At 43.5% G+C, this 25,680-nt stretch overlaps 1 protein-coding gene across 2 annotated transcripts; it reads left to right on the top strand.

The window, feature by feature from the left end:
* Positions 1 to 1,193: 1,193 nt before the first annotated feature.
* SLC25A30 (solute carrier family 25 member 30) lies at positions 1,194 to 25,680 on the top strand. 2 transcript variants are annotated; one of them, XM_087726280.1, is made up of 10 exons: positions 1,194 to 1,333; positions 5,423 to 5,507; positions 7,182 to 7,329; positions 9,996 to 10,090; positions 11,673 to 11,758; positions 16,121 to 16,216; positions 18,170 to 18,294; positions 19,334 to 19,472; positions 21,129 to 21,209; positions 24,316 to 25,680. In XM_087726280.1, the coding sequence occupies exons 1-10, from the start codon at positions 1,292 to 1,294 to the stop codon at positions 24,355 to 24,357; spliced, it is 939 nt and encodes a 312-aa protein (XP_087582406.1). In that variant the 5' UTR covers positions 1,194 to 1,291; the 3' UTR covers positions 24,358 to 25,680. The 2 variants fall into 2 exon arrangements, with proteins under 2 accessions (XP_087582406.1, XP_087582405.1); XM_087726279.1 differs by lacking the exons at positions 1,194 to 1,333; positions 18,170 to 18,294; positions 19,334 to 19,472; positions 21,129 to 21,209; positions 24,316 to 25,680 and adding an exon at positions 3,867 to 3,960 and having other exon boundaries at positions 16,121 to 16,521.

The following is a 25,680-nucleotide window of genomic DNA, read 5'->3' as shown; positions in this document are numbered from 1 at the left end:
ACTGTATGTGCAAATAGGGGAATCATGCCAGCCAAAACCTCAGCTGATCTCCAAAAGCAGAATATCTTATATCTGGTTGGCAGTTGGAGGAAGAACGCACCAGAAATCTCAGGTCTATAGATAAGATTGTGTGTTTGTGTGTAAGAGGGAGGGAGGGAGGGGGAGAGAGAGAGAGGGAGGTGTGTATTTGAGAAGAAAACACAGCAAAGCACTGAGCTAGCCCAGGCATTTCTTTACCACAAGACCCACTTTTGGCTAGTAGGAAGCTGAGCTACATATTCCTCTTCCTTTGCTGTCTTCAGCTCCACTGTGTAGAGATTTCCAGTCTCTCTCCACATTCCCCCCTCCCTCCCCCTTTCTTTCTTTCTTTCTTTCTTTCTTTCTTTCTTTCTTTCTTTCTCACTCTCTCTCTCTCTCTGTCTGACTCTGACTTTTTTCTCTTTTTCTTTCTCTTTTCTTTCCCCTTCTTTCTATTTCTCTGTCTTCCTCTCTCTTTCTGTCTCTTTTTCGCTTTGTCCCTTTTTCTTTCTTTTTCTCTCTTTTTTCCATTTTTGCTTTTTTCTTTCTTTTTGACTTCTTTCTTTCTCTTTCTCTTTTGACTTTTCTCTTTCTCTTTCTTTTTTTTCTCTTTGACTTTTCTCTTTTCCACTTTCTGTTTTTTCTTTCTCTTTGACTCCTTTCGAGTTTTTCTTTCTTTTTTCTATTTCACTTTCCTTTCTCTCTCTCTTTCTCTTTCTCTCCCTCCCTTCGGACGCCTTCATTTGCCTCCGCTGGGGGCCGGGGCGTCTCTCTCTCGCCGAGTCCCTTGGGGAGGAGCGCCGAGCGAAAGGCGGGGAGGCCCGGCCGGCTTCTGTGAGCTCCTTCCTTCCCTCCGTCCCTCCCTTCCTTTCTTGCCCGCCTTCCCCTCCTGGCCGCTGCCTGCTCGGGGTCCCAGGGCCGCTTCTGCGGGAGGCTGGCCGGTAAGTGAGCCCGGGGCGGGGGGGGGGCGGAGGGTCTGGGGTCTCGTGGGGAGGGTGGGTGTCCTGGCGAGCCTTCCCCTTCTTGCCTCTCTTGCAAAGCCTCCGCCTGGGAGAGCCAAGCCCCGCGGGCGCCCGGTTGCAAAGCTCGGCCGGCCGGCTCTCGGCTCCACCTGCCTGGCGGAGCCCTGGGCCGGCTCCTCCTTCTGCGGCCGGCCCTTCCCGGCTGTCTGAGCTCCGTCCCTGCCTGGACGGCACATTTGGCAGCCGCCCGCGCGGAGGAACAGCCGGCTCCTCTCCCGCTTTGACCGCCGAGGCGCCCTTGAGTAGCGCTGATGCTGAATTACACCTGGCTCTTGCAGGGGCTGGCGGAAAAGGTGAGCAGCGGGATGGGAGGCCACGAGGAAAGCCCCAAAGCGCCCCCGCCCCCAAGCACAGAGGCACAACGGCTAGTTCTCAGCTTCCAACCATTCGGTTAGTGACCGAGGTTATAACAGTCCTGGAAAAAAGGAAACTGATGACCCTTTTTCATATGTAGGACCCTTGTGGCATTCCCACGGTCACGTGACCAAACTTCAAAGGCTTGGCAACTGGCATGTACTTATGCCGGTTGCAGTGTCCCAAGGTGTCACGTGATTCCCCTTTTGCGACCGAAGCCAAGATTCACCTGACAACCATGGGATTAATTTAATGATTGGTTTAAGGACAGAAGTAAGAAAGGTCATAAAGTGGGGCAAAACTCACTTAACAGCCATCTTGCTTAGCGGCTGAAATGTTGGGCTCAACATTGGGGTTGTAAGTTGTGTTCCTGGCCCTTTAAAACCTCTACTGGATGGGTCAGGGATATCCACCAGGAACCCCTTTGATTTCCCAACGTTTCCCTTTTATTGGTGCTTAAATTTATGTTTTGCGGTATGCCAAGAAGATTCAGTTTATTATTATTATTTTTAAGAAAAGGAGGTTCACACAGTGATTGAACCTATAAAGTCACCAAAGAAGCTTGCTCCTTTTGACACTCTAAGCTTCTAAAGAACTAAACCAAGCTTAACCCTAAGGGGGTTTAAGGTCTGATGCCTTTAAGTCTTTTACCGATATGGTTAAGCTCATTGTCAGATGACGACGGGCATACTTGGATAAAAATAGACGCGTCTCCATGAAATATGCTGGAAAAGAACATTAGGCATAAATTGAAGACAATAAATATAATCCTGGAGGCATTTTTATGTTCCATGGGGAGTTTTCTTAAAGATACAAAGACCATATTGTATATAATATACAATTTATTGCTTAATTGTATAATATTGTATAATGTTGTCTGGAAGGTACAGTGACCATTATTGCATATTTATTATTAAAGGACAAATCTGAAAAGAGATTTTTTAAAAAAAAATTTAATTGCTTGTATTGGTAACTTTGCCTTAAAGAAGAAAATCAAAGAGGAAAAGCAAGGAAAACTTTTATAGAAGCGCATATCCTAATACAAATACCTAAACTCAAAGTGTATATGTAAACTTATTTAAACAATGCTAATTCCGTTTCCATGTTTTTTCAAAGGAATGTAAAAAAAACGGTGCCTTAAGCGTTGGTGCCCTCAAAGTTAAATGACCAAAATCCGAGAAGAAAGATAAGTTTTAAAAAACAAAATACATCCAAAGGACAAGATTTTCTTTTTTTCTTTTTCTTAAATAGAGGGCTGTCCTTTATAACAAAGGATGTGGGGGGTCACTGTAACCATGAGTCAAGTCTGACCTCCTGTAAAAATTGACAATGACCCAGGGAAAGCTTCTCTGTCTTTTGAAGAGGACATTGGCTTGAGGGAAGATTGGCTGGCTGGTTTGAAAACAGGACAAGCAAGGCTGGGAAGGGGGAAGGGGGTGTGTTGTTTGGTTTGCACTGCGGTGTAAACCCTCCCTAAGCTAGTTGCAAAAACCACATGTGATGCCAGAGTCGTAAATGCAGACGCCTGAGGGCTGGACTGCTTCTCCTTGACTTTTGAGAAGAAGGGGGGCTGGCTGGAGAGAGAAAGTTGCAGCAATTGAGAAAGGGGCTGGAACGAACCTGGGGGGGCTGCAATAGATGAGGCTCAGGATGAGAATTCGGAGAGGGAGCCGGGCGGGCACTGCGTGATCAAAAGCTGTCAGGAGACAGGCTAAAGTTCACCGCCTGGTTTTGAAAGGAGCTAACCCGAAATTGTTGGCTGCTGGCTCTGATCCTGGAAGAGCCAAGGTGGCACAGTGGTTAGGGTGCTGTACTGCAGGCCACTTCAGCTGACTATTATCTGCAGTTCGGCGGTTCTAATCTCACCGGCTCAAGGTTGACTCATCCTTCCATCCTTCCGAGGTGGGTGAAATGAGGACCCGGATTGTTGTTGGGGGCGAAATATGCTGACTCTGTAAACCACTTAGAGAGGGCTGGAAGCCCTGTGAAGCGGTATATAAGTCTAACTGATACTGCTATTGCTATTTGCTCTCCCTCTCTCTTCCTTCTTTTTTCCTTTCCTCGTTCTCTTTTCCTTCCTCCTTCCTTCCTCCTTCCTTCCTTCCTTCCTTCTTTCCTTCCTTCCTTCCTTCCTTCCTTCTTTCCTTCCTTCCTTCCTTCCTTCCTTGTGGTTATAATACAGCACTGCAGGCTACTTCAGCTGACTGCAGTTCTGCAGTTTGGCTGTTCAAATCTCACCAGCTCAAGGTTGACTCAGCCTTCCATCCTTCCGAGGTGGGTGAAATGAGGACCCGGTTTGTTGTTGGGGGCAATATGCTGACTCTGTAAACCGCTTAGAGAGGGCTGAGAGCCCTATGAAGCAGTATATAAGTCTAACTGCTATTCCCAGTTGTTGTTGTTTTTAGAAACAGCAATAAAAAACAGAGAACAGAGAATAACAGAGATGGAAGGGACCTTTGAGGTCTTCTAGCCCAGCCCCTTGCTCGAGCAGGAGATGCTGTGCCGTTTCAGACAAATGGCTGTCCAGTCTCTTCTTAAAATCCTCCACGGATGGAGCAGCCACAAGGTCTGGTGGCAAGTCCTTCCACTGGCTAATTGTTCTGATTGTCAGGAATCATACATTTGCATGAAAGAGAAGTGGGGGGTGGGGGGTAAAAAGAAAAAAAAACTGATAACCAACCTTATTAAATTAAAAAAAGGCCAAATAAAATTACTCAGCCGTGAGTTCAAGAGAAAATGCATTGGAATGTTACTGCCAGAGGGAGTGATTTTTCTGGTTTCGTCGTCCCCATTTTATTCAGGTTTTCGGGGTTCAGGGAAATGTCCCTCTACCCATGATGGGCTCCCAGGTCCTTTCAGGATGGTGTGTGTGAAGTTTTTCTGCCAGCAGTACTGAAGTTGTCTGAAATGGTGTGGGGTCTCCTGCTTGAGCAGGGGGTTGGACTAGAAGACCTCCAAGGTCCCTTCCAACTCTTATTATTCTCTTTATTTCAGTTGCTGGCTATTGCACCCTTCAATGAGATCCTTTTAATGCCCCGATTTATCTGACCCCTTAGTGGTCTCCAAGCCTGCTACTAACCTGGTCTGGTCCCACTGAGCTCTGAAGGCCATCAAGACCTGCCAGAGGGCACCCCCCAACCAAGCTGAGAGTCCTCCAGAGGCCTGTTAAGCCTTGGTGAGGTTTAACCCATGAATTCTCCACCCTTGGATGGAAAAGGATGAAAAAATAGCCTTCTCAGAATTAGCCTTTTTGTCTGCTGAACGTCAGTAGGGTACAGAGAGTCCTTGATGTACAACTCACGTATGAGCCCAACATTTCTGTCGTGAAGCGAGACAATTGCTAATTGTCCCGTTTTATGACCTTCGCTGCCGCCGTCATTAAGCAAATCACTGCAGTTTAGTTTGTCACACGGTGGTTGGGTGAATCTGGCTTCCCGGCTGACTCAGCTTGTCAGAAGGACGCAAGGGGGGGATCATGTGACCCTGGGACACTGCCACCGTCATAAATATGAATCAAATGCCCGGCCTCTGAATATTGATCACGCGGCCAATAGGAATGCTGCAACAGACATATGTGTGAAAAATGTCATAAGAAGAGGGGGGGGGGGTCAACTTATTTTCCAAAGCACCAGAAGGCAGAACAAGAGCAATGGATGGAAACTAATCCAGGGGAGAAGCAACCTGGAATTAAGGAGAAACTTCCTAACCGTGAGGACAATTAACTACCTGACACCAGAAGTTGCGGCTGCTCCATCACAGGAGGCTTTTAAGCCAAGGCTGGACAGCCTTGTATAGAGTCTCCTTCTTGAGCAGGGGGCTGGACTAGATGTCCTCCAAGGTCCCTTCCAATTTTCTTTCATTCTGTTCTGCTGTGACTCCAAGCAGTCACTCATCAAACTGCTATAAGTCAAGGACGTACTTTGGGGGTATTCAAAAGGGCTGGGGGCTACAGGGCTGTGCACAGACCAATCCCTGCCCTATCAGGAAGATGTTTTTAACAACTGTGTTGTTGTGTTGTTGTCTTGCAGAGGGAAGAGGCACTCAGGAGCATGGCGGCTTTGAACTGGAAGCCATTTGTCTACGGAGGCTTGGCTTCGATCACTGCAGAGTGTGGTGCGTCTCTGAACTCTGAAATAACCGGACGGAAGATTACTGCTAAGTTAGAAAAATGCCCAATGCAGTTGTTTAATTAACTTGGAACTGAACTCTGGATGCCAACGTGCCTTGGCACTGAAAACTTTACAATCTCTGCCACATCGTAACTCAAGTGGGCACCGCAAGAGAGGGGCCATCCTCTAATTTAATGCTTTTGCAACCTGTTCATTTTTTTTAAAGTCCTCCACTTAACGACCACAATTGAGCCCAAAATTTGGGTGGCTAAATGAGACCTTGGTTCAGTGAATTTTGCCCCACGGTCTGACCATTTTTTTTTGGTAGAGTTGTTAAATGAATCCTGGCAGTTGCTCAGTTAGTAACCGAGTTGTTAAGTGAATCTGTCTTCCCCACTTTGCAAAAGGGGGTTACAGGAGCATGGAACACTGCAACCATCATAAGTATGAGTCAGTTGCCAAGCGTCCGAATTTTGATCACATCACCATGGGGATGTGGTCATAAGTGTGAAAAACAGTCATAAGTCACTATTTTCAGTGATGGTGTATCTATTTTTTTTTAACAAACATGGCAGTTTTTAATTTCAATTTTGGAATGAGCAAAATATCCAAAAGAGGTAGAGGAAGTTGGTAGTTTACTTGCAAACCATTAATGATTTTTTTTTTTTTAGTTGGGTAATGAAACGTGGCCTTAATTGTTATTAAGATTTCTTGGAGATAAACCTTACTTTAAAAGCATAGTTAGGGGACCTCAATTACATTTTAGCAGGGACTTCCTCATAAATGCATATCCTTCCTTTTCAACACGGGGAATTTGATGCTCCTTGAAGCAGTTGAGCTATAAATTTTGAATTAAAAAAAAAGGAATTTTAAAAGGAAGACTTATATTTCTGGAAAAAAAAAGGGAATTTAACTTCTTTAAAACTAAGTTTCCTTCAAAGTAGATCTACATTGTGATTGAATTTTGATACAGTATAAACTGAGGAAAGGAAAAAGTGAGGAAGTATCCATAAAAGGCAGGAAATTAATACTTTCGCACAAAAACAAGTCTCCAGCCTAACTAAATGTTTACAAAAGTGGTCAGAATATTATCGTATCTTGCTAGCAATATACTTTCCTATTGTCTTAACGCTTGCTCCCAGCCTGTGGAATGCAATTATGGCTCCTATTTTTCTTTCAACATCATTTGATTTGTTATCCAAACTTATACTCTGTTGTTAATCGTTTATTTTGTGTGTGGGGGTGTTTCACACTTTCATTATCCATAGTGCCTTGAGCAAAACTGTGGCATATATACAATAACAACAATATTCAGATATTCTAACAGATAACGGAATGGGGAATAGCAGATTTATAGATAATTTGAATTATAGATAATTTGAAGGGCTATATAGATGATTTGAAGGGTTTGATAAACTAATTTGAAGAGTACATTTGATCAAAGTAGATTTTTAATTTTAATGAAACCAGCCATTTTTTAAAAATTTAAGGCCCCCCCTCCATCCTGAGTACGCAGGTTATTTAAACAGGCACATATGCATGTACCCCACGCAAATAGACAAACACGGAAATTCTGTCCAATTTAGGTCCGAAACTTAAGTTTGCTTCATTCTGGAATGGATGCACTTCTGTAAATTCATAATTCATGAACTAACCAGTTTTCTTCTTGGCCATGAAGGTACTTTCCCAATCGATCTGACAAAAACGCGGCTGCAGGTCCAAGGACAGAAAAACGATGCCAAGCATAGAGATATCCGTTACCGTGGAATGCTTCACGCGCTAGGGAAAATATTCAGGGAAGAAGGATTGAAGGCTTTGTACTCTGGGTAAGATTTCTAACCCTGCCTGTTTTGTGTGTTGTTGAAATGTGCAGATGTGTCTCTCTGGTTAAACAGTTGAGCAACAAACGTGTCTGCAGCGTGCTGTATTTTTTTTATTTTTCCTCAGTTTAATTGTAACCAGTTCTCGGAGGCTGCCTGGACAAAGCTTTGCAGTTTTCTTGGCAAGATTTCCCAGGAGTGGTTTGCCATTGCTTCCATCTTAGAGCTGAAAGGAAATGACTGGCTCAAGGTCACCCAGCTGGCTTTGCGGACTAGAACTCACAATCTCCTGGTTTCTAGCCTGACGCCTTAGCCAATGGCCCAAATTGGCCTCTCAAACTGGGGTTTTAGATTATCTTAGACTAAGTTTTGGATTTAATAGCAGTAGACTTATATACCGCTTCATAGGCCTTTCAGGCCTCTCTAAGCGGTTTACAGAGAGTCAGCATATTGCCCCCAACAATCTGGGTCCTCATTTTACCCACCTCAGAAGGATGGAAGGCTGAGTCAACCCTGAGCCGGTGAGATTTGAACCGCTGAACTGCTGATCTAGCAGTAGCCTGCAGTGCTGCATTTAACCACTGCGCCACCTTGGCTTAGACTAAGTTTTGGATTTAATTCTGAGTCACATTCCTAGCTTATTTTCCTAGTGGGTTAATTGGTATTAACCTGGCATTTCCCATTGAGGAAAAAAGCCATTTAATTGCTTGATAAGAACTGATGAATAGGATAGGAAATTGTGTCCCCTTTTTAGGTGCAAACGTGGCTTTTAAAGTTTGTGGTGTTGTTAATCTCTTCTTTCTGTAGTGTGCATTGACACCCACACCCACATGCCTACATTCCCTATAAGATTGATTATGAACCTGCTGAACAGTCCTTGAAAAGTTTTGTGCTTCCTAAAATTCTCTATTTTTTCTCCGGAACATTTAACTCTGAAATTTTTTTTTGGGGGGGAGGGGGGGAACCCTTTTGGAAAATGTGCATTTTTGTCTCTCCTGCTTTGCACACAAACTGTTGGTGGTTTCTGCATTTATAGATTCTTCATCGAGGTTCCACCACAAAACCGCGGACGACAAAATCGCGGTGGACGAAAGCGCGTACGTGACGTCATCACAGTGCGACGAAAACATCGCGCTGTGATCGAAAAATGTAAAAATAAAGTGAGAACCTTACCCTAACCCCCCCAAACCTAACCCTAAACCTAACCCTAAACCTAACCCTTAACCTAAGCCTAAATCTAACCCTAAACCTAACCGTTAACCTAACGCTAAACCTAACGCTAACCCTTAACCTAACGCTGAACGTAACCCTAACGCTCTAAACCTAACCCTAACCCTTAACCTAACCCTAACCCTAAACCTAAACCTAACCCTTACCTTTATGTGAATCGGCTTGCTTTAATTTTATTTTTATTTCAATTTTTAATTTTTTTCGTCGCGCTGTGATGACGTCAAATGCGCGCTTTCGTCGATCGCGCTTTTGTGGACCGCGGTTTTGACGGGTCACGCTTCATCGATTCCCTTGGGAGTTAAACTAGGGTCTTGAGTTTGTAGAAGTCCATATTCCTAGCTGAGAACGGTTTCCAACAATAGCTGATCCAACCAGTAATAACGGATATAAGAGAGGCAGTTTGATGTAGTGCTTAGAAACCGGGAGACTGTGAGTTCTAGTCCAACTTTAGGCATGGAACCCAACTGGAGGATTTGGGGCCCACTGCTCTCTCAGCCCTAGGAAGAAGAAGAATGGAAGGACACATCATTTTGGAAAAACCTTGCCAGGAAAACAGCAGGATGTAATCCAATCAGTGACCAAGAGGCATTCCAAATAAACAAGTACAAATCTCTTTTAATTTGCACTGATGGTCAACCATCTTTGGAGCCCCCCTGAGCTCTTCTACAGCCACCAAGGGGGGGGTCATAACTTCCTCACCTCGAGTATTAAGGGTTGTTACGGTCTGCCAGTGGCCTGTGGAGCTGGCAGCAGAGTCGGACAGCGAAGAGGTTGGGGAGAAACATGGGACGGTCCTGGAGTCTTGGGAAGGCTCGGATGAGGGCTCTGTGTCGGAGGCAGAGAGGGGGCCAGGGCCATCTGGGGGTTATGTGCTGCCTCCGGAGCCTCTGGCGTCTAACATCAGTGAGGCAGAAGAACAGTGGGAGCCTGTTCCCAGTGTGCGCATGCGCAGAGCTGCCAGACGGCAAGAACAATTAAGACAAAAAGGATCGACTTGGGAGTAAGGCTTGGAGGTGATTGGCCGCTCCCATAAGACATAAAACAGGAGCAAATGGCGCGTGAGCCTTTGCAGGAAGCAATGAGTTCATTCTGGTTGGTTCAAGCTCTGAGAAGCCCCGTTTGACTCTGTGCTCCATTTGTCTTGCAAAACTATTTGGCCACGAAGTCTCTGGCAGCGTTTCAAGGGAGAGAAAGGTGGGGGCTTATCAGTATTTCCATGAAAGACTTTGGCAGACTTCTGTGGGACTCTTCACAGACTGTTTGTGAATCATTACGGGCTGTGAAAGAACATAATTCACAGCTGTTTAAATAAAAGAGGGTTTTGGGGGGGCTAAGATTGTCATTTATGCTTTCTTGGGAAGCCTCGGTCGGAACAAGTGTTTAGAAGACTGCAGGATAGCCAGGCACTTGATTTTATTACACCTGTGTTCCCCCTCTTTCAGAATTGCCCCGGCTATGCTACGCCAGGCCTCCTACGGGACCATAAAAATAGGCACTTATCAGAGCTTGAAAAGGATATTTATTGAACGGCCAGAAGGTAAGCAGATTTTGTTTTTGCAGATCTGAGCTCGTAGATCAAAGCTAAAGAGAGGCCAGAGCAGAGAAGCTAGAAGACCTTGAATGCAAGGGTCAGCTAAAAGAATAACAGAGTTGGAAGTCTGTAGAGATTCTCCGTCCTCCAGGTCCTGGTTACCCCAAAGGGGCTTTTTCAGGAGGCAACTGGACTTTCTTCTTTTTTTCTTTCGAAGACGTTTCGCTTCTCATCCAAGAAGCTTCTTCAGCTCTAACAGGATAGTGGAGAGGATATCCCTTCCCTTCCACACCATCCTGTCAGAGCTGAAGAAGCTCCTTGGATGAGAAGCGAAACGTCTTCAAAGGGGGGAAAAAAACCAGTTGCCTCCTGAAAAAGCCCCTTTGGGTCAACAAAGTGGGAAGGGACCTTGGGGGTCTTCTAGTCTAACTCCCTGCTCAGGAAACCTGCTGGTCTACTCCTCAGGAGACCCTAGACCTATATCATTCCAGACAAATGGTCATCCAGTCTCTTCTTAAAAGGCTCCAGTGTTGCAGAATTCACAACTTCTGGAGACAAGTTGCCCCATTGATTAGTTGTTCTCACTGTCAGGAAATTCCTCCTCAGTTCCGAGTTGCTTTTCCCCTTGATCTCAGACAAATGGTTTTCCAATCTCTCCTTAAAAATTCCCAGTGTTGGAGATACTTCCAGCTGTATTAGAATAGAATAGAATAGAATAGAATAGAATAGAATAGAATAGAATAACAAGAGTTGGAAGGGACCTTGGAGGTCTTCTAGTCCAACCCCCTGCCTAGGCAGGAAACCCTATACCGTTTCAGACAAATGGTTATCCAACATCTTCTTAAAGACTTCCAGTGTTGGTGCAATCACAACTTCTGCTTACAAGTTGTTCCACTGATTAATTATTCTCACGGTCAGGAAATTTCTCCTCAATTCTAAGTTGTTTCTCTCCTTGATTAGTTTCCACCCGTTGCTTCTTGTTCTACCCTCAGGTGCCTTGGAGAATAGCTTGACTCCCTCTTCTTTGGGGCAACCCCTGAGATATTGGAAGACTGCTATCATGCCTCCCCTCTAATCCTTCTTTTCATTAAACTAGACATACCCAGTTCCTGCAACCGTTCTTCATATGTTTGAGCCTCCAGTCCCATAATCATCTTTGTTGCTCTTCTCTGCACTCTTTCTAGAGTCTCCACATCTTTTCTACATCGTGGCAACCAAAACTGGATGCCGTATTCCAAGGGTGGCCTTACCAAGGCATTGTAAAGTGGTATTAACCCTTCACGTGATCTTGATTCTATCCCTCTGTTTATGCAGCCTAGAACTGTGTTGGCTTTTTTGGCAGCTGCTGCACACGGCTGGCTCCTATTTAAATGGTTGTCCACTAGGTCTCCAAGATCCCTTTCACATTTACTACTGTTGAGCAAGGTACCACCTATACCGTCCCTGTGCATTTCGTTTTTGTTGCCTAAATGTTAAGACATTTAAAAAAAACAGCGCTAAGGAAACTTCAGGGCATAATCAAAACTGTTTTGGGCACCCAAACATAAACCTTGAGTGCAATGATATTTTTTTCCCTCCCCTAAAACAGACGAAACCCTGGCTGTCAATGTGCTGTGTGGGATTCTGTCTGGGGTCGTTTCCTCTTCCATCGCTAACCCCACGGATGTCTTGAAGGTAAGTTCTTAGGCTTCTGGTTTTATTTTATTTTGCACCAAAGGGCCAACCGTGTTTCAGGTCAAGCAGGATGCGGCTAGTCAGCTGTGAATTTCCTGAGGCCGCTATTTCTCTCTCTGGGCATGATGAGAATATGTATCTGCCGGACAAAACTCCGCATTGGCAACAGGAAAAGCATCTGGCCAATAAAACACCTGGCTCCATTCAGATGCCCAGACTCCACCCTACAAGGGATTCTCATTTAAAGAAGATGATTGCAGGCAGTCCTCGACTTAAAAACGGTTCATTTAGTGACCAAAGTTACCGCAGCACTGAAAAAGTGACGTGTGAGCATTTTATCAGACGTACAACCGTCCGTAGCATCCCTGCGTGATCAAAATTCAGTTGGCCATTGACTCATATTTACGACGGTTGCATTGTCCCGGGATCGTGTGTTCCCCTTTTGCGACCTTCTGACAACCAAAGTCAGTGGGGAGACCAGATTCATTTGACAGGCGTGATTACTCACTTAATAACAGCAGTGATCCACTTAACAAATGTGGTCATCATAAGTCAAGGACTGCCTGTACTTTTGAGGTTCTCTTTTTTAAATAACCAGAAGGAGAATAAATCTGCCCTTGCTTCTTAGTAGTTATAGAAAACTCATGTATATAAATAGAGGTAAATAAGTGACATAGATTGTTATGGTTTTCGTAATACAGAAATTTTCAGCCTGTTCCTTAAAGCCCAATTTAAAGGGAAAACTAATTAGCCTTAAGTCCTCGTTATCTATCTTCTCAGGACCTGACAAGGGACGTGCCGTTAAGCCAGTTCTTAAATATCACCCTCTGGAATTCAATATTATTAGCCCTTCTAACTTTCTGAGTCACCTCTCTGGAATGAGAGTCGAGAGGTTCCAAAAATGTCTCTGATCTTTGCCCAAGGAATAAGAGGAGGGGCCCGGAGACCCCTAACATCCTTTGGCTGATAGATGCGGCCAGATTTCTCTGCCTCTGCTCCAAGTCCAGGAGGAAACATCGCTTCCTATTAAAACCCCGTCTGTGGTTTTGAGATTTACGGACTTTCTTGCCGCAGTTGTTACGTGAATCACGGTCGTCGTTAAGTTAGTCACATGGCTGCTAAGTGGATCTGGCTTCCCCCACTGGCTTCGCTTGTCACAAGAAGGGATGATGAGAGAGCCTTGGGCAATGCAGCCGTCATAAGTACATGCCAGTTGCTGAGCCTCTGAATTTCGATGAGATGATCATGGGATTCTAAGTGTGAAAAACGGTTGTAAGGTCACATTTTTTGGTGCCGTCGCAACTTCAAGCGGTCACTAAATGAACGGTCACAAGTCAGGGACTCCCAGTATTAATTATTCCACCTGGTTGTAGTTTTCTCTTGCCTCCCCATAAAACCGTCCTTGGTCCTTTTTAAGCGTGGAGCAGCAGCATGGGACTACTTTGTATATACAGGCGGTCCTCAACTTACAACAGTTCATTCAATGTTTACAACGGCACTGAAAAAAGTTATGCCCCTTCTTCGCACTTACCACCGTTGCAGCAATCCCGTGTTCACGAGAACAAAATTCGAACGCTCAGCAACTGACTCGTATTTATGACGATCCGGGGGGGGGGGTGTCACACGATCCCCTTTTGCGACCTTCTGACAAGCATCTGGGAAGCCAGATTCACTTGCTCGCTTAACAAGCAAAGCAAAAATTTGCTTAACAATGGTGGCTACAGGACGGAGCTCACTTAACAACCATCTCTCGCTTAGGAGCCAAAAAATTTGGGCTGAATTGTGGTCGTAAGTCGAGGACTGCCTGCGGAGCGAATCCTGGACTTAGAAACCATTTCCTAACTTAAATCTCTCTCTTTTTGCACCGTTTAAGACGTGCCACGAAGGCAATTTCTGCCAATTTCTCTTTTTTCTTTCCTTGCGTTGTCCAAATATCCCCCAAGGGAACAGTCTGTTGGGATCATGATACGGAGGGAAAAAAACCGTCTTTATCTTTTATTACAGCAGGTCATGAGAAGGAAATAGTTGAGCGTGTTAGTCGTATCTAATTTAAGACCTCCGCTCCGCTCTCATTCCTCTGGCTCTCCCTTAAATGCGCTTCCCCCCCCCCCCCCCCCGCTGTGAGGTCAAGGCATTTCTTAAAGGGCCCCCAGCAGGCCTGGATGTGGAGTTGTTGATTCTGGAGGAATTGGGAAAGAGCTCTCGGCCTCATTCCACGCTTCCTTGGGCTGATTTTGGAAGACTTTGGCGCAAGACCTTAAGAGCGATCGGCTGTCTTTCTAGCCATCTATTCTTTAAGGAGGAGGAAAGAGAGAAGGGTTAGGGGAGGAGGGGAAGGCAGGCAGACAGGTAGCGGTTGAATAGATGTCAGATCGATGATAGAGAGATTAGTTTAATCTATTGTCATTGCACCTTGGACAACAAAATTAAATGCCATCTTTAGATGGTAGGTAGGTAGGTAGGTAGGTAGGTAGGTAGGTAGGTAGGTAGGTAGATAGATAGATAGATAGATAGATAGATAGATAGATAGATAGATAAATAGATGATAAATAGATAATTGATAGGTAGGTAGGTAGGGAGAGGGAGAGAGATGGATGGATGGATGGATGGATGGATAGAGATAGATTGGATGAATGTATGGATAGATAGAGAGATAGATATAGATAGATAAATAGATAATTGATAGGTCAGGTAGGTAGGTAGAGGGAGAGAGAGATGGATGGATGGATGGATGGATGGATAGAGATAGATTGGATGAATGTATGGATAGATAGAGAGATAGATATAGATAGATAGATAGATAAATAGATAATTGATAGGTCAGGTAGGTAGGTAGAGGGAGAGAGAGATGGATGGATGGATGGATGGATGGATGGAGATAGATTGGATGAATGTATGGATAGATAGAGAGATAGATATAGATAGATAAATAGATAATTGATAGGTCGGTAGGTAGATAGGGAGAGAGAGAAGGATGGATGGATGGATGGATGGATGGAAGATTGGATGAATGGATGGATAGATAGATAGAGAGATAGATATAAATTAGATATAGATACAGGTATAGATATACTCTCTCTATTCTTCCTACAAACACACACACACACACACACACACACACACACACACACACAAACGTCGTTGAATTTTAGCTCTGGTTGAGCCAATGCTTGTTTCAATCACAGCTACAGGATGCTACTTCTCACGAGATGGGCTTGAAGGCTGTCCTTCTTGAGATCAAAGCCTTTGCCTGTTGCTGCTTAATATTATAGTTAAAGTGTTTTTCACAAAGCTATTTCTTTTTCTTACTTACAAAGCTTTGTTTTCCTGTTTTTCAACCAGAGGCCTTGTACCAGTCCTGGAAGAAATATTTTCCCACTTAATGTAGGATGTTCTCCCTCCCTCCCTCCCTCCCTCCCTCCCTCCCTCCCTCCCTCCCTCCCTCCTTTCTTTCTTTCTTTCTTTCTTTCTTTCTTTCTTATTTTTCTTGTTTTTTTATTAAGAACTCAAGGCGATGAACATACAGTATCTAATATTCCTTCTTCCTCCTATTTTCTACACAACAGTCCTGTGAGGTGATTCGAGCTGAGAGCGTGGAGGAGTGGCATAAAGTCACCCAAATGGGTTTTATGGCTAACGCAGGAGGCGAACTCACCATCTCCTGGTGATTGGCCCAAAATCACCCAGTTGGCTTCCATGTCTAATGAGGGACTAGAACTGACCATTTCCTGGTTCCTAGCCTGGTGTTTTAACCGCTAGACCAAACTGGCTTCCCATTTATGCTCATTTTTAAGCATTTAACGTTTCGGAGATGGATTTTCTCTTTTTAATATTTCGTTCAGCGTTTCCTTCGGAATCCTTTCGATACCCAGCAGCCTCTTTGTGTTGTGTTTTCCTTTCTGGCCAACGAGAACGGTTGTTCTTTTCCAAAAACTTGGGTGATACAGAAGAGACAACTTTTCTCCTGCCAAGGACTGTAATCTCACATTTTAAATAGGAGTGATGCAAGGAGTCAGTTGAGCATAGCCAAAAGTGGGCAGAGAATCTCGTGTTCTTGCAATAATAGAAAATACGTGTGCTGCCAATAATGCGTCCTTTTTCCATTTCTCTTCCTGGATGCATTTTCTCTCTCTTCCCCCTCCCTCCACCAAAGGGCAAGAGACCTAAAATGACCTTTGAAATGAAGCTGGTGTAGAGTTATGGAGGTCAGCGAGCTGTTTTGATTGACGGCCCCACAGATACGAAAAGATGCCTTCTCGTTTCATCGTGAGAAGACTGCAGGGCGATTCAACCCTTGAGGCTTTTTTCTGCTTTCTAATTTATTTATTTTTTAACTTCTTTCCCCTCCCTGACAAATCGTAGATCCGGATGCAAGCCCAAGGCAGCCTCATCGAAGGGGGCATGTTTGGAAACTTCATGAATATTTATCAGAACGAAGGCACTCGAGGCCTGTGGAAGGCAAGTTATCCAATACAGTTCAGAAATGTGCTTCTCTTTTGTGGCTTGAGGAAGTTCACAGGGCGGGCAAAGGAAACTCCTTCTGGATTGTGGGTGGTTTTTCCCGAACTGGACCAAACTGTATCTTGGAATTTAAAGTTGAAATGGATAATATTGTATCGATTGCATTTATAGACATGTAGAAAAATGTTTCTTGATTTGTGGATTTATGGGAATATTCCGCCCTGAAAGTCCGCACTTAATGCTGCGAAATAGCACTTAGCGATAGCGCTTAGACTTATATACCGCTTCACGATGCTTCACAGCCCTCTCTAACTGGTTTGCAGAGTCAGCCTATTGCGCCCCCACACTAAATAATCTGGGTCCTCATTTTACCAACCTCGGAAGGATGGAAGGCTGAGTCAACCTGGAGCTGGTGAGAATCGAACTGCTGGCAGCTAGCAGAAGTACCCTGCAGTGCCGCACTCCAACCACTGTGCCACCATGGCTCTTACAAAAGAAAAGAGAAAGAATGAAACAGAGGGAGAGAAGAAGGGGAAGAAAGAAACGAAAGGAAGGAAGGAAGGAAGGAAAAAAGAGGAAAGAAGATGGAGAAGAAGAGAGAAGGAAATGAAAGATGCGGGGAGCAGGAGGGAAATAAAAAATTGAGAAGGAGAAGGGAAGGAAGGGATTAGAAGAAAGGGAAGAAGGAAAGAAAGGTAGGAAAAAAGGGCGTGAAGAAAGGAGAGGGAGAGTATAACAATAGCACTTAGACTTATATACCGCTTTTACAGCCCTCTCTAAGCGGTTTACAGAGTTGACCTATTTCCCCCAACAATCTGGGTCCTCATTTTACCAACCTCGGAAGGATAGAAGGCTATCTTGAGCCGGTCAGGATTGAACTGCTGTCAGTTGGCAGAATTAGCCTGCAATACCGCATTCTAACCACTATGCCGCACTGTCTACTATCCACCATGCGGCCTGAAGTTAGCAAAACTGAACTGCTGATCGTCAAAAGGCCAAAGAAGGACCTGTCAATTGTAGAAAAAAACCCCAAATCTGCAAAAAAGGGGCAGAGCAATCCCTCTTGGTTCCTCCTTAGCATCCGCCTCTGCGTCCCTGAAATATTTGGGAGAAACTCTTGCAGGTTTTTTCCCCTAAGAATTATTAATGGGAAAACTGAGTGGATGGGAGAAATCCTGAGAATTATTAACAGGAGGACTGGTGGATGGGGAATTTCAGGTATGTGTCTTCCCCACAAATCGGCAGGTTTTGCTTTGGGGAGGGGAATGAAAACAACATCAGATTCTTTCAAGAGTAACTTATAAAAGCTTCTATCCCATATTTTCAGAGTAACTATGAGGATTATCCCAGAGTAGAATATATATATATATATATATATATATATATATATATATATATATATATATATATATATATATATATATATATATATATATATATATATATATATATATATATATATATATATATATATATATATATATAAATGGCTGTGTTTGTGTGTGTGTGTTCCAGCATAACTCTGGAACGCCTTGAGCAATTTCAACCAAACTTGGTACACAGATGACTTACACTCTGGAAACAAACACTGTGGGGGTAAGTTACCCGTAAAACCCCTCAGGGTGTGTGTTCTGTTAAGATACAGCCTGTTGTGCCTTAAAATGACTTCTACTGTACTGCCGTAAAACGGCTTCTACTGTACAGTGGAGTTGCCGTGTTAACGGCTTCACAGTACTCCACAAGGGGGCTCCCTCTGGTAAGAGGGAAAATCCAACATTAGAAATTAGTTTGGTCTGGACATTTTCCCCCTATAAATAAATTCCCCGACAATTCCCGGGTTATCAACTAGTAGCTCAATAAAGAATTGAATATCACAAAACTGTAAATTATTTGTCAAAGGAGACGTTGCTTTATTTTGCCACACAGCTGTTGTCGTCTTTCTTTTCACAGGGAGTCTCTCTTACCGCTCAGAGAGCTGCTGTGGTGGTTGGTGTGGAGCTGCCCATCTATGATCTCACCAAGAAGCACATAATCCTCAGCGGGTTCATGGGAGACACAGTGTACACCCACTTCCTGTAAGTTCGTAAAGAAAGATGGAAGCCTCAACTCCCAGAACTCCTCAGCTGACCATATTGGGGTTCTCCTTTCTTCTTCTTCTTCTTCTTCTTCTTCTTCTTCTTCTTCTTCTTCTTCTTCTTCTTCTTCTTCTTCTTCTTCTTCTTCTTCTTCTTCTCCTTCTCCTCCTCTTCCTCCTCCTCCTTCTCCTTCCTCTTCCTCTTCCTCTCCTTCTCCTTCTTCTTCTCCTCCTTCTTCTTCTCCTTCTCCTTCTTCTTCTTCTTCTCCTCCTCCTCCTTCTTCTTCTCCTTCTTCTTCTCCTCCTTCTCCTTCTCCTTCTTCTTCTTCTTCTCCTTCTCCTTCTTCTTCTTCTTCTTCTTCTTCTTCTTCTTCTTCTCCTCCTCCTCCTCTTCCTCTCCTCCTTCTCCTCCTTCTCCCCCTCCTCCTCCTCCTCCTCTTCCTCCTCCCCTTCTCCTTCCTCTTCCTCCTCTCCCTCCTCCCTCTTCCTCCTCCCCTTCTTTGTTCTCTTCCTCTTTTTCTTCTCCTCCTTTTCCTTCCTCTTCTTCCTCCTCCTCTGCTTCTTTTTTTTTACAATGACTATGATAATGATCTATCACTATTGTTGTATGAACACTGGGAGTTTATGCAACAGAGACAAATTCCTTGTGTGTCTAATCACACAATTCTATTCTATTCCTCCTCCCTTTCTCTCTCTCTCTCTCTCTTTCCTCCCTTCCCCTCCCTCCTCCTCCTCTTCTCCATCTTCTTGCCTTCTCCCCTCTCCCCAACCTGCCCAACCCTCTCCTTGCACCACTTCCTCTTCTTCCTCTTCCCCTTTTCCCCTCCCTCTCCCCATCCTCTTCCTTCTCCTTCCCCTCCCCCTTCTCCTCCTCTTCCTCCTCCTCTTCCTCCTTGTCAAAATCATCAAGCTTGGGAAATGCCATCCTATGCCATCCTTTGGAAACAACCAAACCGTCACCCTCGCCTTTGCGTTGTCTCGTTCACCGAGAAGGTGGTTTGGGTAACCCTCCAAATTCCACCCTCCCCTCTCTCTCTCAGAGCAAGTTTCACCTGCGGCTTGGCGGGAGCCCTGGCATCCAACCCCATCGACGTGGTGAGGACGCGGATGATGAATCAGAGAACCTTACGAACGGGGCCCCAGCACGGCTACAAGGGGACACTAGATTGCTTGCTTCAGGTCAGTAGACTTCTGTTTTGGCCTGCCAGCGGAGCCGGCAGCAAATTCGGACAGTGAGGAGGTTGGGGAGGAACCTGGGCCAGTCCTGGAGTCTGGGGAAGGCTCTGACGGGGACTCTGCATCGGAGGCAGAGAGGGGGCCAAGGCCAAATGCCAGTTATCAGCTGCCTTCGGAGTCGGAGATAAGTGGAGCAGAAGAACAGCTGGATCCTGTTCCCAGTGTGCGCATGTGCAGAGCTGCCAGGGGAAGGGAACAGCTAAGAAACAGGGGCCAACTTGGTAGTAAAGTCACGGGTGGGCGGTGAATGGCCCCTCCCATAAGGACTAAAGAGGAGCGAAAGGGGAGTGGAGTTTGCAGGAGGCCATTAGTTCATTTAATTAGTGTGAAGATTTGTTCCTGACTCCTTGCCAAGTGTTTTCTTCTATTGGAAGATATCGGCCTGGCAGCTCTCCAAGCCCGATAAGGTCTGTGGCTGTCAATTCACCCTTGAAAGACACTTTGCTGGATGTGAAGGGGAGGAAGTCACGTGAGCTTCACAAAAAGGGGTTTTGTTGGGACAAGGAGTCTGCTTTGTGATTTGGGGAAGCCTCGGTCAGAGCCATTTCCTTCAGGGCCAAGAAAGTCGCTAGATAAAAGACATTTCCCTGAAATGTGGGGTTGGACTGTGACGGGAATCATGGTTTGGTCCAACCATCACGAGTCCCAACCATGCAAGGGGTGATGGGAAGATGTGGTCCAGAACATCTGTTTGTGAGTTATTATAAACTGACCTTTAGGCTCTCTCTGCTGCCATTCTTGGTGCATTTAAGGGAAGATTCCTGCTTTTATTTTGAATCAAAATCCAGTTCTCCGTTGTAAGGAACCTCTTCAGACGTTGGTTTCAACTCCTAAGGATTGAACTCTATGGGGATGAGGAGGTTCCTTTCCTTGTGCATAAAGAGGCTAAAACTGCAGATAATCCTTGACTTCAGACTACCGTATTTTTCGGACTATCAGACGCACCGGAGTATAAATAAACCATGATTTTGAAGAGGTAAATTAAAAAAAAAAGTTTTTGCACTCTGCAGGCCTCCCAAACTCTCTGCAGGCCTCGTTTTTTGCAAAAAAAAAAAAAAAAAAAAAGTGGGGGGGCATGCAGAGCTTTGGGAGGCTTGTAGAGTGCTCCTGGAGGCTGGGGGGGGGGGCAAAAACAGCCCGGTTTTTGCTCATTTTTGCCCTCCCCAGCCCCCAGGAGCACTCTACAAGCCTCCCAAACCCTCTGCACGTCCATTTTTGCACAGGGGGTGGGGTTTGGGTAGGCCAAAAAGTGCTGTATTCGGTGTGTAAGACACACCCAGATTTTCACCCTCTTTTTTGGGGGGGAGGAAACAGTGCGTCTTATACTCCAAAAAGTACGGTAGTTCTTTCCTAGGAGTTAATTTTTGGAGAACTTTTAAGCAGGAGACACCTTCTGGTGGAGCCGGCTTTGTAGATGTTCTGGCTTGGTGGTTTTGAAAGGACCTTTAGTGACAAGGTCCACCATCCAGTCTTCATTCGTCCTTCATCGGGGTTACGGGATCGGATGGGATCTATGCTTCCATTTGCAGAGACGGCGTCTCCTCTATTGAGCGCGGATGACGGAAAATCCAGAGATTTGATTTTTCTTATTTCTCATAGACCTGGAAGAACGAAGGGTTTTCTGCGTTGTACAAAGGATTCTGGCCCAACTGGTTAAGGCTTGGGCCTTGGAATATAATTGTATCCTTTTCCCATACATTTTGTTTTATTTATTTTCATTTATATCCCGTCTTTATTATTTTTACAAATAAGGCACCGAAGAAATCCAGCACGCCTTCCTCTATCTCTTTTTCCCACAACAGAGGTGGGTTGAGCTAAGGGAAGATGAGAGGGTTCCAAGGTCACCCAGTTAGCTTTCATGGCTAAGCCGGGACTAGAACTCACCTTTTCCTGGTGATTGGCTTAGAGTCACCCAACTGACTTTCATAGCTAAGGTGGGATTAGAACTCTCCATCTCTTGGTGATTGGCCCGGAGTCACCCAGTTAGCTTTCATGGCTAAGGTGGGACTAGAACTCACCCTTTCCTGGTGATTGGCTTAGAGCAGTGTTTCTCAACCTTGGCCTACCTGAAGATGCATGGACTTCAACTCCCAGAATTCCCCAGCCAGCTCTGCTGGCTGGGGGATTCTGGGAGTTGAAGTCCATGCATCTTCAGGTAGGCCAAGGTTGAGAAACACTGGCTTAGAATCCTCCAACTGACTTTCATAGCTAAGGTGGGATTAGAACTCTCCATCTCTTGGTGATTGGCCCGGAGTCACCCAGTTAGCTTTCATGGCTAAGGTGGGACTAGAACTCACCCTTTCCTGGTGATTGGCTTAGAGCAGTGCTTCTCAACCTTGGCCTACCTGAAGATGCATGGACTTCAACTCCCAGAATTCCCCAGCCAGCTCTGCTGGCTGGGGGATTCTGGGAGTTGAAGTCCCTGCATCTTCAGGTGACCAAGGTTGAGAAACACTGGCTTAGAATCCTCCAACTGACTTTCATAGCTAAGGTGGGATTAGAACTCTCCATCTCTTGGTGATTGGCCCGGAGTCACCCAGTTAGCTTTCATGGCTAAGGTGGAACTAGAACTCACCCTTTCCTGATGATTATCCCAAACTCCCCCAACGGACTTTCATAGCTAAGGTGGGACTAGAACTCACAATCTCCTGGTGATTGGCTTAAAGTCATCCCGTTAGTTTTCATGGCTTAGATGGGACTAGAACTCTCTGTCTCCTGGTGATTGGCCCAGGGTCACCCAGATAGCTTTCATGGCTAAGGTAGGGCTAGAACTCACCTTCTCCTGGTGACTGGCCCAGAGTCACCCAACTGACTTTCATAGCTAAGGTTGGACTAGAACTCACAATCTCCTGGTGATTGGCTTAAAGTCATCCCGTTAGTTTTCATGGCTAAGATGGGACTAGAACTCTCTGTCTCCTGCTTTCTGGCCTGGTGGCTTAACTAGCTCCATATTTTCAGATGTTTACATAAAATATGAAGTTCTCTAAAACAAAAAGTTAATATCCAGTTAATGCCAAGCAAGCGTAGGATTTCGCTTTCTCCGTCTTAAAACCTTTCTGCCAGTTCGCAGTTTATTGCAGGGTTTTTACAATTCGAAATAACCGTCTTTTAGCCAACAATGAGTATCTTGCACTGATGCATAAATCCTATGGGAGCCGTTGCTTTCTGGATTTTCATTTCCTCGTTCATTCATTTTCTCCCCTGGTAACAGCGAGACCATAATAGCAAGTGTGTATACACATCTTTATTTACAAAGTTATTTTTTTTTCCTTGCTAATTTGTACCATTTTTGCTGTTTGGTGGAAAGATTAAAAAATACTTAGTTGCACTTGCTGTTTGTCATAGGAGAAAATATTCCTTGTAAGAAGTGTGATGTATCTTACACTTTTTAAAACAGATTGCCCTCATCCTTACTCTGAATTAACTGGAATGAATGATTGACTCACAGACATTTTCTGTCTTGTCACAAGAACATAAAAGTCTTTGGATATAGTTCTTCATTTTATCCCCCCCTCTATTCTACTCTTGATTACCTTAGGGGTTGCCACAAGAGTTAAGCTAAATAAAAACACCTTTAAAAGCATATTAAAATATTACATAGAATAACAGGAGGCGATGAAGCTTACTGAATAGATATACTAGCAAGACAATAATTATACAGTTAAAAATGTTATCACCAGTAGAGGATAAATTAGAGGCTTTTAAAATGCAGACCAAAGATCCAGATTCAAAACTTTTGCATATATATATATCTGCCTTCAGTTGATAAGGAGGAGGACCTGTGGCTTAATGGTTAAGACATCTGCCTAAGATGTAATACAGCACAGGTTCGAATCCCAGTAAGGGTATGGCTAGCTGATGAGAGCTAAATAGCTTGAAATAGATCTATACTAGTCTCCCTTTATTTATTTATCAGCACAAATACAACAAATGTAACAAAGGCAACAGTAAAAATATTGGGTTTCTGTCATGATGGACTCTTGTGACGAGCGGATTGACAGATAATGGAAGCAGTTAGCTTCCTCCCATAATTGGGGCATACCAGGGGTTGTGACTTTAAATATATATATATATAAATATATATCTATTAGATAATTAAATAGATCTATACTAGTCTCCCTTTATTTATTTATCAGCACAAATACAACATATATATATATATATATATATATTTATTTGTGCTGATAAATAAATAAAGGGAGAAATAAATAAAGGGAAATAAAGGGAAATCTAATATATATATATATATATATATATATATATATATATATATATATATATATATATATATATATATATATATATATATATATATATGTATATATATATGTATATATATATGTATATATATATGTATATATATGTATATATATGTATATATATGTATATATATGTATATATATATAGATATATAGATATATACGCAAATATTTTAGTATTCTATTAATCTGCAGTCATAAAAGTCTGGATGGGATTTTTAAAAAGATGTATAATGCAATTACTTGTATAACAAGGATGCTCAACCAAGGCACTGCAAAGACAAACGAACTGATTTAAAAAGAAAACAGGAAAAAGGGAACTGTAAAATACAATTACTTTCATAAAAAGGAAGTAAAAATATAAATATACTCAACAAAGCTACCTGGCCGAGATACTTGCAAGAAGAATGAGTTGATTTGCTGGGGGAAAAACTGGAGGAAAAGCAACTAAATACAATTACAGGCTCTTTTTTATTTAGTAATAAGATTCAACGCTTTCTTTTTTTTTTTCCCTTAACAAGCATTAGTTCTTTTTGACTTATGAACAGCTGAAGAAATTGGATTTCTGACAGCCTGGAAATTGAAGAGGCCGTGTCTTCTGTTGCTGATCTTAGTCCTCAAGTGTTCTTTCGGGTATCCAAACTTGCAGAATTGGTGAAATTAAATGGTGGTTGCAAAGAACGTTGAAGCTCTCAAGCATTACAGGACAGAGCATCACTTGAGAAGGGAACAAATGTCATCTTTCATAAATATTACGAACATTTCACTGTTGAATGGGAGCAAGTGAATTTAATAATTAGGTGCAGGGTTTCTTTCAGCCTTCATTAATTTAAAAACAAACTCTTTCCAACAGCCAATAATTCATGTGTGCACAACCTCAAGAATCTGGGTTTTATAGCAAAGGTTAGATTGTGACGAAAGCATATTTTACGAAGCATCCTATCGTATGGAATAGCGTTGCATAAATAATGTGCAAAACATTATTTGCAAAACAAGGTTGAACGTATTTTTTCTCTTGAAACACCTCAGTGGCATTTCTTCTTTTTAAAAAAAACAGCATTACATTAATGCTAAATTAAATTCATTACTGTCTGATTTCAGCATGTCTTAAAATATTTTGCCCCTATCCGATGATGTGAGTAGATCTAATCTCAAATGTTTTTATTTTAAAAAGACTCCATTGTGGGCAACAGATGAACTCTTTGCATAAACAATACTTCATGGTGCTTTCTGAGAAAGTATTTAATTGCTGCCCTTCTCAATGTTTGGGACAATAATAATATTAATCAGTACAAGCGATGTTGAGATTATGAAGGCCGACTCATATATGCCAAGTTATGAAAGGTATCTTGTATGCCTGCCTAAAGAGACCTGATTTTTCTTCGTTTTCTTGGATTGTGTCCAGAGAATCCAATAACACCTTAAGCACAGACAATTGTTAGTGGTTGTTAAGAAGAAACCACAAGGTCTTCACTTCCCAAAGACTGCTGCCGCCTTGTATATAATCAAGTCTTTCTCTCCCAAAATATTTAGAATTAAAATTGCCACAGGTGTGGGCCTAAATGTGACCACCGTTTGGAGAAAGCTTCTGTCCATCTTGATTTCACCACATGGATACACGGAATTGTACCAATCAAATAGGAATTTTATGTACTGCATAAAAGTGATTTTTAAATAGGATCGTATGAGGTTAATAATGTGTTTGTTACATTACGTTTTTAGATGATGAGTGTATCTTTGTAGAATATGAATTTAATAATACTTTGTAAATCATAGAAACAAAGCTTTAAGTATTTATATGGAAGTGGCTGAAATAATTTGTAAATGCCGGTTTAAGTCATGTTGGTTTTCTATGCAATGTTGAAGCTGCACAAGGCACAGATATATCTATC

The sequence above is a fragment of the Thamnophis sirtalis genome, unplaced genomic scaffold (genome assembly GCF_051295495.1).
Source record: "Thamnophis sirtalis isolate CommonGarterSnake01/CBP01778 unplaced genomic scaffold, rThaSir2_p1.2 scaffold_12, whole genome shotgun sequence".
Classification (NCBI taxonomy): Eukaryota; Metazoa; Chordata; class Lepidosauria; order Squamata; family Natricidae; genus Thamnophis; species Thamnophis sirtalis.
The sequence above is the reverse complement of the archived record's forward strand: the minus strand, read 5'-3'. Positions and strand labels throughout refer to the sequence as shown.